The sequence below is a fragment of the Lolium perenne genome, chromosome 1 (assembly GCF_019359855.2).
Source record: "Lolium perenne isolate Kyuss_39 chromosome 1, Kyuss_2.0, whole genome shotgun sequence".
NCBI classification, from domain to species: domain Eukaryota; kingdom Viridiplantae; phylum Streptophyta; class Magnoliopsida; order Poales; family Poaceae; genus Lolium; species Lolium perenne.
In genome coordinates, this window is record NC_067244.2 from 39,855,877 (window position 1) to 39,871,478 (window position 15,602).

The 15,602-nt window shown below is 48.0% G+C and overlaps 2 protein-coding genes across 2 annotated transcripts; both read right to left on the reverse strand.

The window, feature by feature from the left end:
* Nucleotides 1-8,077: 8,077 nt before the first annotated feature.
* On the reverse strand, nucleotides 8,078-9,457 carry LOC139832007 (uncharacterized). The gene is made up of 2 exons (XM_071821396.1): nucleotides 9,012-9,457; nucleotides 8,078-8,852 (listed from the first exon to the last, which is right to left on the reverse strand). Exons 1-2 carry the CDS (start codon nucleotides 9,455-9,457, stop codon nucleotides 8,078-8,080), a joined length of 1,221 nt encoding a protein of 406 aa, XP_071677497.1.
* A 345-nt stretch (nucleotides 9,458-9,802) lies between these two features.
* LOC139832009 (uncharacterized) lies at nucleotides 9,803-11,640 on the reverse strand. Its single transcript, XM_071821397.1, has 2 exons — nucleotides 10,999-11,640; nucleotides 9,803-10,873 (listed from the first exon to the last, which is right to left on the reverse strand). The coding sequence occupies exons 1-2, from the start codon at nucleotides 11,638-11,640 to the stop codon at nucleotides 9,803-9,805; spliced, it is 1,713 nt and encodes a 570-aa protein (XP_071677498.1).
* Between the last annotated feature and the right edge of the window lie 3,962 nt (nucleotides 11,641-15,602).

Sequence of the window (15,602 nt, forward strand, 5' to 3'; positions counted from 1 at the left end):
TAGGCCACGAAGAAGGCCATCCGCATAGGGGTCTCCGCCGTGACGGTGAAGCGACGCCGTGTCCCCCCCCCCCCCCCCCTAGTCCTATGTGGATCGTCTTTTTTAAGTTTCAAATGACTACCAGAAAATGATACGAAATTTTTAAAAAAATCTTTTGAGATTGCTATATGTTACACAACCTACTATTATGGGAAATTAACGAATTTGAATTTTGAATTTTTTTGCTGAACAGTTTATTTCTCAGTAATATGGTATTATCCTTTACATACGACGTCGGAAAAAATGTATAATATATCAAAATGATCATCTCAAAAAGTTACATCCGATTTCAAACGAAAATGTATGTTTGCAACTTTTTTATGATTGCCAAAATTCCAAAGGGAAATATGAAAGCAGGAAGATTTTAACATTTGCCAAAAATTCTTTATTTTATTTTTTTCAAAAAATAAATATTAATAATTGAATTCTTCTTATTTCTTAATCATTGATGTTTATTTAAAGAATTATTTAAAAAAATAAATGATAAGTAATTTGTGATATCACGGTCTAAGGATTAATATGATTGATATGATAGTATTATCAACAAGGTTTGGCTTCTTTCATGAAAGTTCAACCGGAAGGAATGGAGAAATTAAGCTGCTAGGGCTGGAGTAGTGTGAGGATGGCTGACCAATTAATTGGGAAGTTTGACCATGCGTGTAATTTGATTTAAGATTAAATTTAGTTAGAGTTAAAATGATCATGTGAGAGATTAAATAAATTTAAAAATATTGAAAAAAAAACTCGAGCCAGAATTGCCAAACGGATGTTAGTTCTATGCCGACGGAAAAGCCGTGGGCACATGATTATGTGCCGATGGCCAGCATGTGCCGACGGCCTGTACCGATGCCATATTGTACCGACAGAGAGGTGCAGCCTAGTCAACGGCCAAATTGGCATGTGCCGACGGTTAGAAGCCGTCGGCACCTTGACTATTTCTTATAGTGGCACCAAGCAAAAATATATGGAGTATGTTCAGTTAGTAAATCAATTTATTTAAATCATTCAATACAATACATTAACTTGCATAACGTCCTAAGTGACACACCGCAGGTCGAAACAGCCGAAAAAATCTAATGACGCTGATAGAGCACGTTGAGGTGAACAGTGTGCACAATTTCTATGGAAATTTTGTGCATGTACCGTAAGAAACGGTATCATTTCCGGACAAGACTTTCCCCTCCAGGCGACCGGGGGAGAAAACCCAAGAACCCTAGACCAGGTTGTGTGGCGCCGGTGAAGGGGCCAGTGTGGAAGTACTCTCGGGCCCCCACGTGAGGCTGCAGGGAGGAAGGCGTCCGTATGGGGGGCTTGTCTCTACTGCTGGGACGCTGTCAACGACCCTCCTCCATGCGTTCTCCTCCTCGACACGGCATCACCAGCAGTTGGGAGTGGGTGGCCGGTGGCTGGGTGTTGCACACCGCTGACCAGGCTGGAACCATGGACTTAGGGCCGCGGCCTTGGGCACGAGATGGGGCGACATCGACCTAGCAGCGGGTGGCAGGTGGCGATGCTCCAGTCCACGTTCTTCGGCCGTTTTGGCGTTGAAGGGGCTGAGGGAGTGGGAATGGTGCGAAGGTCACCCCGACGGGCCTCCATTATCAGATCTGAAGGTTGTTGTTGCTCCTCCCGGCACCGGACTTCCCTCCGGTGGTTGGTGGGTGTGATCGGATGTGGGCTCTAGACTGGGGGAAATCCTTGGCTCACGGTGGCAGCTACGAGGTCGATGACATTGTTCTCCTTCTTGAAGGCGACATCCAGCTTGTATCCCCTCCTCCATGCCCTACCTATCTCAGGTGAAAATCCAAAACTTCGGTTTGGACGGTTGCGGCGCTCTGGTGTCGTTCCCTCGATGGAGGTGACATTCTGAGATAGCGGCTTTGGGTGGATGAGCTCGGCAGTGGTATCTAGGCACCGTCTTTGCCTGTTCCTGGCAGCTTGGTCTGGTGTGTTGTGGGTTGCGCTGCGGATGACAGCGAGTGCTCGGAGTCTTTCTCCCCGGCAGTAACTTCCAATACACATGCGTGCTCAGGGAGAGTTGTCTACCGCCAAGTGGTGCGGTGCCCTCCGATCCAGGGCGAGAAAGCAGGTAGCTTTATTTGGAGGTGAAAACGGATGGTGCTTAGGATTTGCTTGGCTTCTGGAAGTTGACGATTGTGTGAGTCCCTCAAGGGGGTCTTCTTCACGAGCTTGCCTCATCAGACAGATCGCAAGGCTGGACAATGGACACGAGCTCAAGTTGTGTTTTATGTTTTTTCAATGCTTATTGTTTTTCATCTCCTAATAGCTGGTTTTTAGCACTGTGTAACAACTTACCGGCAACGAGCTTATTAATTAAGGCGGGGCTACGGCTAGCTAAAATTTTGGCTAGCAAAATAATTTAAGTGAATTTATATGTGGATAGGTGTGTAGGCGTGTATCTAGGTATCGGAATGCGTCTAATCTATCCACAAGACGCCAGACCAATTCGAATTAGCCACTTAGCTGCGCTACGCTCGCCGCCGCCTTTGTCGTCTTCCTCTTCTTCTCCGTGTCGAGCTTCTCCCCCTCTCGGTGCAGATATTTCCCACACATGACATCTCTATCGCTATATACTTTCGGCTTTTGCTTTGCTTTGGACTGAACAATGAGCGAGATAAACCGTCGAGGAACGCACGGTGCTAGGGTATTTATAGGGGTGTGACTATTTCTCAGTTGACTGAGAACTAACTTCATTCTCACTCACATGTTATCAGTTGTAAAATGAGTTGTAACTCATGACTAGCACAAATCACGATATAAATCAAATAGTGTAAAACTTAACTAAGCACGAAGTTAACTAAGAACTACCAAATCCCTATTTATAGAGCGGCCAGGTGGCGTGGTTTCCAAGCAAGATGGAAGAAAATGCCTTCCACGTACGCAGTAGTACATGCACGTATACTCCCTGCGTTTTAGTTTGATTAATTTGGTCAACGATCTTCTTTTCAGTGTCGTTCAGGATATTTATTGGTAATTTATTACAGTTGTACACAGTTACACACATAGAGACACGCAAATCTGTCGTACAGTTGTTCTCTTTTAAATGGTACAATGATCAGAATTGCGAAGAAGAGTCCATTTTTTTTTTTGAATAAAGCAGGTGCCAGAGGCGCTTATATTCCATACAGCTCATATGCAAAGTACATCATGAAGTACAAATCTCTGTAAAGCAAAGTTTTGGAGAGAAATAGCCGAGGGACAAGAACCTACACTTCTGTGAGCTGAATTTAGACAAGAAAATATAGGCAACGACTCAGTTCGTCGAAGTGCCTGTTTTGCACAGTCATGAGCTACTCCATTCATGTTTCTCTTCATGTGATATATCTTCGGAATAAGGTGTTCCGATGCTCTCTTGTAATCTGCAATTTGCTGGCGAAGTTCCCATGGCACTTGCTCATCTGTAACTGAAGGAGCAGCAACAGCTTTTGCCAAGGTAAGATTATCGGTAAGAAAAGTGACTTGTTTTGCTTGGACCTGTGCTGCAACTTTTGAAGCAAGGAGAAGAGCAGCAGCTTCAGCAAGAAGTGGCGAAGGAGGTCGGATTGTCTGGATCATGATAGTTTCTTCCCTATTTTGTTCAGAAATCTGGCAGTAAAGACCCATGTCTGTCCTCTCAACTTCTTGAGCACATGATGGATTCCTTTTCCTCCATGTCGCATCCGAGAATATATTGCTCCCTTTACTTTGCAAATCTGTGCTGATTGTGCTCCCTGGGTATGCCAACTCCTCTTGTATGCCTGTTCTTGGTTGTTCCACTTGTATTGAATCCTGCATTACATCAAGCAGTTCTAGATTTTGCTGAATGGCATTAGTCATGTGATGAAACTGTAATGGTGTATTATCTTTTTTATTGAACAGGCAATCGTTCCTGGCTTTCCATAAACATCACATGAAAGTAAGAATATTTTCAATACTACCATTGGGATGATTCATACTAAGAAGCCTGTTAAGAATTTGAGTTATAGAATCAGAGGGAGAGGCTGTTTGATCAATTCTTAGATTCCAGGGATGCATGAACCAAGCAGCTCTAGCATAAGCACAAAGAAAAAGAAGGTGTTGATCTGTTTCTTCCAGATTGCATCTACAACAAAGTTTACTGATGTGTTTACTGTATTTACTGGCTCTTGCTCCTGAAGAAATAGCTTTCCTTATAATTCTCCAACCAAAAGTTTTTATTCTCGGAATTATATTGCTGTTTTTCTAAATAGATTGAAGGAGATGTTTAGTATTTGCACTTACCTGCCTTGGTCTTGGTTCCCCTTGTTCAAACAGCTTTTGACGGCACACTCTGTAGGCGCTTTTGGAGTTGCACTTGCCTGTTGACGTAAGTGATGGGATTCGTAGCATAGAAAACAAAAAATTTCCTACCGCGGGGATGCAATCTAGAAGATGGTAGCAACGAGGGGATCACGAGACTAACCCTTGAAGATTTCCAAAGCCTATGACATTAGATCTCGTTGTTGCAGAAGATGATCACTTGCCGCTTTCAAAAGCGCGTAGAAGATCTTGACGGTGCCACAATCGGGCAGCACCTCCGTACTCGGTCACACGTACGGTGTTGATGAAGACGACGTCCTCCTCCCCGTTCCAGCGGGCAGCGGAAGTAGTAGATCCTCCTCGGAATCCCGGCAGCACGACGGCGTGATGGTGGTGGTGGTGGTGGTGGAGAACTCCGGCAGAGCTTAGCCTATGCGCTGCGGGAGTAGTATGTGGAGGAGGGACGCTAGGGTTTGGGGAGAGGGGGGGTCTTGGGCGCCGGCCACTTGGGGGCTGCGGCCAAGAGGGCTTTGGTGTGTCCGGCCCCCTCCCCTTGCTCCTCATTATATAGGTGGAAACCCCCAAGAGTTAGACTACAAGTCTTCGAATAAGACCCGAAACCAAAACTTGCCATAAGGACGAATCCTACTCAAGATGGGACTCCTACTCAAGGTGGGACTCCCACCTTTCCTTTGAGGGGGGTGGTCGGCCACCATGGTGGATTCCACCTGGGACTCCTCCCCCTTAGGGTTGGCCGGCCATGCTAGGTGGAGTCCCTCCGGGACTCCGCCTTCCATAGTGATTTCTTTCGGACTTTTCTAGAACCTTCCATAAATGCACCGGATCATTTTCAAACTTATAAAATGACCTCCTATATATGAGTATTATTCTCCGGATCATTCCGGGACTCCTCGTGATGTCCTGGATCCCATCCGAGACTCCGAACAAAACTTCGAACTCCATTCCATATTCCATATCTACTTAAACGACATCAAACCTTAAGTGTGTCACCCTACGGTTCGCGAACTATGCAGACATGGTTGAGACTTCTCTCCGACCAATAACCAATAGCGGGATATGGAGATCCATAATGGCTCCCACATATTCAACGATGACTTAGTGATCGATTGAACCATTTACATACGATACCGATTCCCTTTGTCACGCGATATTTTACTTGTCCGAGGTTTGATCATCGGTATCTCTATACCTTGTTCAACCTCGTCTCCTGACAAGTACTCTTTACTCGTACCGTGGTATGTGGTCTCTTATGAACCATTCAAATGCTTGCAAGCTAATTAGACAACATTCCACCGAGAGGGCCCAGAGTATATCTATCCGTCATCGGGATGGACAAATCGCACTGTTGATCCATATGCCTCAACTCATACTTTCCGGATACCTAATCCCACCTTTATAACCACCCATTTACGCAGTGGCGTTTGATGTAATCAAAGTACCCTTCCGGCATAAGTGATTTACATGATCTCATGATCGAAAGGACTAGGTAACTATGTATTGAAAGCTTATAGCAAATGAACTTAATGACGTGATCTTATGCTACGCTTAATTGGGTGTGTCCATTACATCATTCATCAATGACATAACCTTGTTATTAATAACATCCAATGTTCATGATTATGAAACGATGATCATCTATTAATCAACAAGCTAGTTATACAAGAGGCTTACTAGGGACTCCTTGTTGTTCACATAACACACATATATCAATGTTTCGGTTAATACAATTATAGCATGGTATGCAAACATTATCATAAACACAAAGATATATTATAATAACCATTTTATTATTGCCTCTTGGGCATATCTCCAACAGTAAGCTTCCAACAAAGGCAGTCTTCATCCTGTGTATTAACAATTGGAGTGTTTTTTATTATCTCCGCCATCTGTTCCTGAAATGAAGTGTCAATTAGCTGTTCATTCCAAATTTTTTGTGCAGGTATCCAAAGGTCTTTGACATGGCTTGGATAGGAGTAATTTCCAGGTTGTATTATCAAGGAATCATACACCTGACCCCACCCTTCACACCAGGGTGTGCTCTAAATAGAAATCTGGCCCATAGTGATTTGGTAGAAAGCATGGGCTTTGAGGATGGGAATGATTTTAAGGATGGAGGCCCAAAAGGCCGACTTGGGGACATTTGAATTCGGGCGCCAAAGAGAAGAATCGGGGAAATATTTTAATTTCAGAACTTGGTGAAGAAAAGTGTGAGGTTGATCTGCTAATCTCCAGGCAGCCATAAGAATAAGACCCTGATTGATTACCTGCAAATTTCTAATACCTAAACGTCCTTCTTTTTTTGGCATACATATGTCTTTCCAAGCCCTTAAGCATACGCTCCTGGAGTCTGAGTCTTTCCTTATACCTGTCCACCAGAAGTTCCTAATAATGGAGGTGAGCTTTGCAATAAAAAAATTCGAGAAAAGTATATTCGACATGTAGTAAACAGGAATGGATGAGAAAACAGATTTGATTAATTCCAATCTAGCTGCATGAGAAAGTTGGTCTGCCTTATAAGTTGAAAGTTTGGTTTTGAATTTATCTATGACAAAGTTATAAGCAACATTTCTATCTTTCCCTGGAATGATAAGAGGATGTCCAAGATGAATAAAGTTTGCATCTATAATTGGGACAGGAAATATATTTCGAATCATATGAGTAACTTGGTTTTCAACATGCTTACTGAAAAGTATTCCTGATTTTGTCCAATTTGAAATTTGTCCTGATCCGTTGCAAAAGTCCTGAAGTACATGTTTCATGTTTGTCGCTTCTTGTTCCGTGGCTTGTCCGCACACCAGAAGATCATCCGCAAACAACAGAGAATGAATAGGTGGATAGTATGGACCCAGCTTAATACCTGCAAAGTTATTAGTAGCCATAGCTTCCTGCTGAGTAATCGATAGTTCATTTATGGCAAGGACAAACAAGTACGGCGATAACGGACAACCTTGTCGTATACCTCTATCACCTTTGAATTTAGCAAAAGTCTGACCATTAATGACAACTGAAAAGGTAGGGGATGAGACACAGGCATGAATGAGATTTATAAAATGACCATGCAGCCCTTTACGTGTTAGAGCCTCGATAATGAAGTTCCACTCTAATCTATCAAACGCTTTGGCTAGATCAATTTTTAACATGAAAGCTTTATATTTCCAAGAACTAATAACAAAGGAGTGAGTAATTTCTTGGCAATGAAAATATTGTTGCTTATCCTTCTACCCTCAATAAGAGCTTGCTGTGTTGGATGGATGTAATCAGGCAAATGGGGTTTAAGTCTATTGGCAATGCATTTGGCTATAATTTTGTAAACTACATTGCAAAGACTAATCGGCCTGTAATCCGCAGGCACAAGGGGAACCGGTTTTTTCGGAATAAGCGCAATATGAGTGTCATTTATATGGCTGGGCATGATACCTGTTTGGAAAAAAGTCCTGACAAGTTGGATGATATCTTGTCCAATCCAGCTCCATGTAGCTATATAGAACTCAACGTTAAAGCCATCTGTCCAGGGGAAGCGTTTTTCTTCATATCCTTGAGAGTATCTAAAATCTATTTTTCATCAGGGATAGTGTAAGTGTAATCATCCAGATCATGAGGTAACTGAGTGTGTATGAAGGGCCTTTTTTCGAGAAAACGCAATGACATTGCGTTTCTTTTCATTGCAAAGAAGAAGATTAGTTTGTTACAAGATCACGCCTCCATGAAGGGTGAAGAACACCCAGCTACTAACAGAAAACTAGTGAACATCCCAGTCTACAGGTAAGACGGCGCGAAGGCCAAGGGCTCCAGCTCTGGCCCAAAGCGCCGCCTCAGCCTTGATCCTGTCATTCACTCTCTGGGTGGACGGCTGCTCTCCATCGAAGACGCACGAGTTTCGGTGCTTCCAAATCAACCAGGGCACAAGCAGCGTGGCGGTTGCGAGGCCTTTCCGCATAGGCTTCGGCGTGTGCTGTCTCGCAGTGATCCACCATTCGTGGAGGGTAAGCTCGTTGTCAGGTGGTCGACAAGGGAGCCGCAGCCAGGACAGGGTGTCGTACCAAACCTGCCTAGAGAAGGGGCAAGCCAAGGTGAGGTGATGCATGGACTCGGGCTCTTGGTCGCATAGCAGGCACCGAGGATGGTGCTGCAGCCCTCGCCGTCGTAGTCGCTCCGCCGTCCAGCACCGGTCCTTGTTAGCCAGCCAGTGGAAGAATTTGACGCGCGGAAGCGCCCAAGTTTTCCACAGTAGCTTCCAGGCCGGGCAGGCCCTGGATCCCTGGAATGTGCTCCGGTAGCAGGACTTTGCCGTGTAGACACCGTTTGCGTTCCATCGCCAGACGAGCTGATCAGGTTGGTCTGTGAGGACAGTCGCCTCCACCTCTGTCCAGAGCATAAGGTACTGGCCCAGCTCCTGGAGACCAAGCACGCCGTGGATGTCGCGCGCCCAACTGTGGTCGGTCAACCCATCTCTGATGGAGGTTGCCTTCCGATGTCTTTTAGGGATACAAGCGTAGAGCTCAGGGGCAATTTGGCTGATAGAGCGACCGGCAATCCATCTGTCTTCCCAGAATCTCCCAAGGCGTCCGTCGCCAGCGATCATAAGCGTCGAGGCAAAGAACAGGCTTTGTTCCTAGCGCGAAAATTGTAGCTCAAGCCATGTCCATGCTCTGTCCTCATCCGTTCTGCTGTACCAAAGCCACCGCATCCGAAGCGCAAGCCCAGCCCTCTCCATATCCTGAACACCTAGGCCTCCAAGGGATAGGGGCCTGCACACCGCACGCCAATTGACGTGGCAATGCCCGCCGTTGGCCTCGGCGCGGCCGTCCCAAAGGAAGCCTCTCTGGATCTTCTCGAGGAGCTTTAGGATGCACTTTGGCGGCTGCAGCACTAGGATCTGATGTAGGGGGATTGCTGCCAGTACAGACTTGACAAGGACGAGCCTCCCAGAGCGGTCCATGAGCCTAGACTTCCATGTGGGAAGCTTGGCCGCAGTTTTGTTGACCAGTGGCATCATCTGTGCGCGGGTAGGGCGGCGGAGCGTGAGCGGTATGCCAAGGTAGGTCAGTGGCAGCTCCGCAAGCTGGCATCCCAGAGTTGTCGTGATCACCGCGCTGTCGTCAGGCTCACAGTTGAGCATAGTGGCGGAGCTTTTACCATAGTTTACCAGGAGCCCGGAGGCTCGGCCAAAGAGGTGCAAGATCGCCCTCACGGCACCGGTATCATCCCTAGTTGGGTGGCAAAACATCACCACATCGTCGGCATATAGGGAAACCACCGGGATCGTCTTAGTCGGGTGTAGCGCTTGCAGAATTCCGGCGTCGACAGCTCGCATGATCAGCCGCCCAAGGGTGTCAACGGCGAGGACAAACAGCTGCGGCGACAGGGGGTCGCCTTGCCGCAGCCCCCGGCGATGCCAGATTGGTGGCCCAGGGCATCCATTGACCAACACTCGCGTGCTCGCAGAGGAAAGGAGTACCGCGAGCTAGTCCAAGAACTTGGCGCCGAACCCGTACCTCCGGAGGACGTCGAACAAGAAGGCCCAGGAGATGGTGTCGAACGCTTTGGCAAGATCGAGCTTCAACATCACTCTCGGCGCCCGCAACTGGTGTAGCTGTCGCATGGACTGTTGGACAAGCACGAAGTTGTCATGGAGACTACGCCCACCAATGAATGCATTTTGGTTCTTGCTGACAAGGCGATCAAGCTTTGGGGCCATGCGCAGCGACAGCACTTTCGCTGCAACCTTGCCGATGAGGTGCACGAGGCTGATGGGGCGGTAGTCGCCGAGGGTCTCGGCATCCGGGCGTTTCGGCAGCAAGGTAAGCAGGGCCTGGTTGAGCTTATGGAAGCCTCTGCCCCGGAGCTCGTTCAGCTGCTGGAAGACAGCCAATATGTCGTGCTTAACTAGGGGCCAGCAGGTCTGAAGGAATTCGGCGGTGAATCCGTCAGGACCTGGCGCCTTACGCGCAGGAAGGCGCTTGACAGCAGCCCATATCTCATCGTCCGTGAACGGCTCGTCGAGCTCAGCAAGGTCCGCAGCGGGGTCGATCAGATGCTCCAGGTTTAGGGTGCAGTCGCGGTCAGCCGTCGAACCAATGAGGGCGTCGAAGTGGGCAAAAGCCGCCTCCGCTATCTCTGCCGGCTGGTCAATCACCCGGTCTCCCACCATGAAGCTGTGAATGCGATTCTTTTGACGGTGGTAGGAGCATTGCTGGTGAAAGAATGTCGTATTCGCGTCGCCATCCCTAAGATTGGCAATCCGAGCCCTTTGCCTAGCAATCGTGCGCTCGAGGGAAGCATACCCAAGGTGGGATAGCTTCAGCACCTTGTGCAGCCATATCTCATGCGGCGTGAGAGTCCGGTCCTCGCTGGCTTTGTCAAATCGCAAGATAAGCTCCCTGCAAATGGCCAGCTTGTGGCGCACGTTCCCCACCAGCTTGGCGGCCCAACTTGTGAGCTTGCTGGCGGTCGCCTGGAGGCGCAGCATGAGCCGCTCATAGGGGTCAGCGCTGCCCACTGAGGCCCAGACCTCAGCCACCACTTCCTGGAAGCCCTGAAGGCGAATCCAGAACTCCTCGAAATGGAAGCGGCGATGTACCGGCGGTGTGGGTGAGCAGTCCAGCAGCAGGTGGCTGTGGTCGGAGACAACAGATGCGAGGCAGCGAAGGCTGCACTCACCGGCAAGCTCCTCCCAATCAGAGCTGCACAGCACCCGGTCGAGGAGGACGAGCGTCGGAGGATCTTGCCCATTGGTCCAAGTGTATCGCTGTCCTTCAGAGCGAGGTCGTTGATGCAGCGCCTAAAGCGACCCATCATGCGCCTATCCAGGTGGTTGTTGTTCTTGTCTTCATCCCGGTAGATTAGATTGATGTCTCCGCAGATCATCCAAGGCCCCGGGCAGTTTGGTCGCAGTTCGCGTATCTCGTGGAGGAACTCCACCTTGTCAGCCTCCTCTTGTGGCCCATAAACCACAGATAGCCACCAGGGTGTGGTGGCAGCAATGTGCACCTTGGCTGTGAGTATGTTGGTGGTGAATATGGGATCGGTGATGGCCACCGTCCTACTCTGCCACGCCAAAAGGATACCACCGCGCGTATCGTCCGCAGGTAGGTATACAAAATCATCGAAATCGGCACCAAGCGTCTCCAGGATGAGGCCAGAGTAGAACAAGTTGATCTTTGTTTCCTGGAAGCATACGATAGAGGCATTCGTGGTCGCTACAAGTGCACGGATGGCGATCCTACGTGCCTTGGAGTTGAGCCCACGCACGTTCCAAACTAGAATCTTAAGGTTTTCTAACATGATGGACGGAATCGACATATGGGACTAGCATGCAGCTAGATCTGCAGCGCTTGGCCTGGCAGCACCGTGCAAGGAAACGCAACGCATCAGGGGCCTGAGGGAGCTCTCTGTCGATCAGGATCTGTATGAAGGGCCTGCCATTGTTAGTTTGAGTGGAAGCAAATATAGATCAGAAGTAGTTAACAAAAGTATTACTGATTTGGTCCGGCATATAATGTAAAATGTTATTTTCATCTTTCACCGAGACAATAGTATTCTTTCTTCTTCGCTTAACAATGGCTCTATGGAAGAAGGCAGTGTTTCTATCACCATCTCTGACCCAATGCTTCTTAGCTCTTTGCATATAGGAATTAGTTAATTTATTCAAAGTTTGTTCATACCTTATGCATAGAGAAGCCTCTTTAGTATGATCTTGCTGCTGTTCTGGCTTCAATTGAATTTCTTTGATTTGATCCTCCAAATTGGTCAGCTCCTGTTGCAGCGGCTTTTTCTTTTTACACCATATCCTTAGTTGTCCTGCAAGATGGTTAGTTCTATTCGAAAAAGATTTGTTTGTAGAAAGATTCCACTTCTTTTTTGCATAATCATTGAAGTCATCTTCTTCATGCTGCGATCTTGCTCTCTACGGAGGGCCCGGTTAGGAAAATAAAAAAATCTTTTAAATTTAAAAATTGGCTGATTTGGTTAGCCTGCAATTGTACGTCAGGAGCTGTTGCATGTCTCGGCCGGCCGGCCAAACATTTCGACCGACCAGATTATGCACGCGTTCCTGCTGTGTCTTAGAATTAGGATCTCCGCTATTATGCTACTAGTCAAACATACATAATCAATTATCGGCATTTCATCGAGGAAAATCTCCATCCAAAAGTTAGCTTCCACCTTACCGACCAGGTGATTTTTTCGGGAACTAGAGGAAGGCGGTTGCAAACTGAAATGAGACCAGATAAGATCGCTGGTCCCACTGGCGGAGGGCCTTGAAGATGAAATTGGGCTACTGCCCCCCTTCCAAAAGCAGCACAAATAGTTTTCTAGGCATATTCTTCATCGACGTTTTGTTTCTTTGTTCGTAATCTAGTGCAAGGGTGTAAGAGCATCTCCACTAGCTGTGATACCCCAAATTTTAATATTGTCTATATTATCGATTTTAGACAAAATAATTAAGAACTTGGTGATGTTGATATAATCTGAGAGTAGGAAATAAAGAGAAGACTTTCTAAGAAAATGGAAGAGCTAGTGCTCGTGCAGATTGATCTGCTGTTGGAGGCAAATAATAGCTACCTCTTGCTCAAGCTAGTGTTGCTATCTTAAAACCAGAGGAGGACGTTGTAAGCATGAGAAATAGGAGGAAAGAAATGAGCGGGTTGGGCTGGGCCTTTTGGACCTGAACTATACTGATGTTGCCCAGCTGCCCTGGCCGTTTAGTATAGCCTGGGGAAGACACCGCCACTGTTGAGTAACATATTGTATAGGTATAGATCCTCGTGTTTTATCAGGGTTGTACCTGTAATTGTACATATGTCCGCCTATATATATATGAGCAGCCGGTCCTATTGGTGTTGTGCAATCTCCAATATCTCTTCTACATGGTATCAGAGACCCTTCGGGTCCTGCCCTAGCCGCCGCCCCCCCTCCACCCTTGGGCGCCGCCGGCCCCTCTCCTCCCAAGCCCTAGTCGCCGCCCCTCCCCGGGCGCCGCCGGCCTCCACCACAACCCTAGCCCTAGCCGCCGCCCTCCCCACCCCCGGGCGCCGCCGGCCCCCACCCTAACCCTAGCCTACCCTAGCCGCTTCCGCCTCCCACCGCCACCACCGCTTCCGCCATGGCCGACTTCTCCTCCTCCGGCTTCGACTTCGACTCCTCCCACTCCGGCAACAGCAACCCCTTCGCCGGCCCCTCCGTTGCCGTCATCCGCGACATCCCCATTGCCGAGCGCGTGCCGATGAAGCTCTCCACCACCGCTGTCAACTTCTTCCCGTGGAAGACCTACTTCGGGCTGCTCTTCCGCGAGTATGATCTCCTCGATCACGTCGACGGCACCATCGACCTCCTCGCCATGCCGCACGACCCCGAGTGGCTCGCGATCGACGCCACCATCATCCGCTGGTTCTACCAGACCGTCTCCAATGACATCTTTCACACCGTCGTCCGTGACGGCGACTCCGCCCACACGGTCTGGGCTAAGATCACCGGCCTCTTCACCGACAACAAAATCCAGCGGGTCACTTTCCTCCAGCAGGAGTTCTTCGGCACCCACCAGAACGACCTGTCTCTCGACGAGTACGCTCTCAAGCTGAAGAGCCTCTCCGACGAGCTCCGTGACTTGGAGTTTCCGATCGATGAAAAGATCATGCTCTCCACCCTATCGGCGGGTCTCGGCGAGGATCTCAGCAACGCAGCCTCCAAACTCACGCTCCTCACCACGCCCACTGATACGTCTCCGACGTATCGATAATTTCTTATGTTCCATGCCACATTATTGATGATATCTACATGTTTTATACACATTATATGTCGTATTTATGCATTTTCCGGCACTAACCTATTAACGAGATGCCGAAGAGCCGATTCTTTGTTTTTCTGTTTTTGGTTTCTGAAATCCTAGTAAGGAAATATTCTCGGAATTGGACGAAATCAACGCCCAGGGTCCTATTTTTGCACGAAGCTTCCAGAAGACCGAGGGGGAAAGGAAGTGGCGCCACGAGGCGCCGCCACAACAGGGCGGCGCGACCTAGGTCTTGGCCGCGCGGCCCTGGTGTGTGGGGCCCTCGTGTGGCCCCCCGCGTTGCCCTTCCGCCTACTTAAAGCCTTCGTTGCGAAACCCCCAGTACCGAGAGCCACGATACGGAAAACCTTACTGAGACGCCGCCGCCGCCAATCCCATCTCGGGGGATTCTGGAGATCGCCTCCGGCACCCTGCCGGAGAGGGGAATCATCTCCCGGAGGACTCTTCACCGCCATGATCGCCTCCGGAGTGATGAGTGAGTAGTTCACCCCTGGACTATGGGTCCATAGCAGTAGCTAGATGGTCGTCTTCTCCTTATGTGCTTCATTGTCGGATCTTGTGAGCTGCCTAACATGATCAAGATCATCTATCTATAATTCTATATGTTGTGTTTGTCGGGATCCGATGGATAGAGAATACTATGTTATGGTGATTATCAATCTATTACCTATGTGTTGTTTATGATCTTGCATGCTCTCCGTTATTAGTAGAGGCTCTGGTCAAGTTTTTGCTCTTAACTCCAAGAGGGAGTATTTATGCTCGATAGTGGGTTCATGCCTCCATTAAATGCAGGACGGTGACGAGAAAGTTCTAAGGTTGTGGATGTGCTGTTGCCACTAGGGATAAAACATTGATGCTATGTCCAAGGATGTAGTTGTTGATTACATTACGCACCATACTTAATGCAATTGTCTGTTGTTTGCAACTTAATACCGGAAGGGGTTCGGATGATAACCTGAAGGTGGACTTTTTAGGCATAGATGCATGCTGGATAGCGGTCTATGTACTTTGTCGTAATGCCCAATTAAATCTCACTATATTTATCATATCATGTATGTGCATTGTCATGCCCTCTCTATTTGTCAATTGCCCGACTGTAATTTGTTCACCCAACATGCTATTTATCTTATGGGAGAGACACCTCTAGTGAACTGTGGACCCCGGTCCTATTCTTTTACATCGAATACAATCTACTGCAATATTTGTTCTTTACTATTTTCTGCAAACAATCATCTTCCACACAATACGGTTAATCCTTTGTTACAACAAGCCGGTGAGATTGACAACCTCACTGTTTCGTTGGGGCAAAGTACTTTGGTTGTGTTGTGCAGGTTCCACGTTGGCGCCGGAATCCCTGGTGTTGCGCCGCACTACATCCCGCCACCAACAACCTTCAACGTGCTTCTTGGCTCCTCCTGGTTCGATAAACTTTGGTTTCTTTCTGAGGGGAAACTTGCTACTGTGCGCATCATACCTT

Bases quoted from the DNA above. Each gene is read 5' to 3' on its own strand.
- LOC139832007 (XM_071821396.1), bottom strand. From the start codon at position 9,457: ATGCTCAACTGTGAGCCTGACGACAGCGCGGTGATCACGACAACTCTG. The intron at 8,853-9,011 runs GTACAGCAGAAC...TCGCTCTATCAG, and splicing joins CTTCGGATGCGGTGGCTTTG to CCAAATTGCCCCTGAGCTCT.
- LOC139832009 (XM_071821397.1), bottom strand. From the start codon at position 11,640: ATGTCGATTCCGTCCATCATGTTAGAAAACCTTAAGATTCTAGTTTGG. The intron at 10,874-10,998 runs GTGAGTGCAGCC...ATTCGCCTTCAG, and splicing joins TGATTGGGAGGAGCTTGCCG to GGCTTCCAGGAAGTGGTGGC.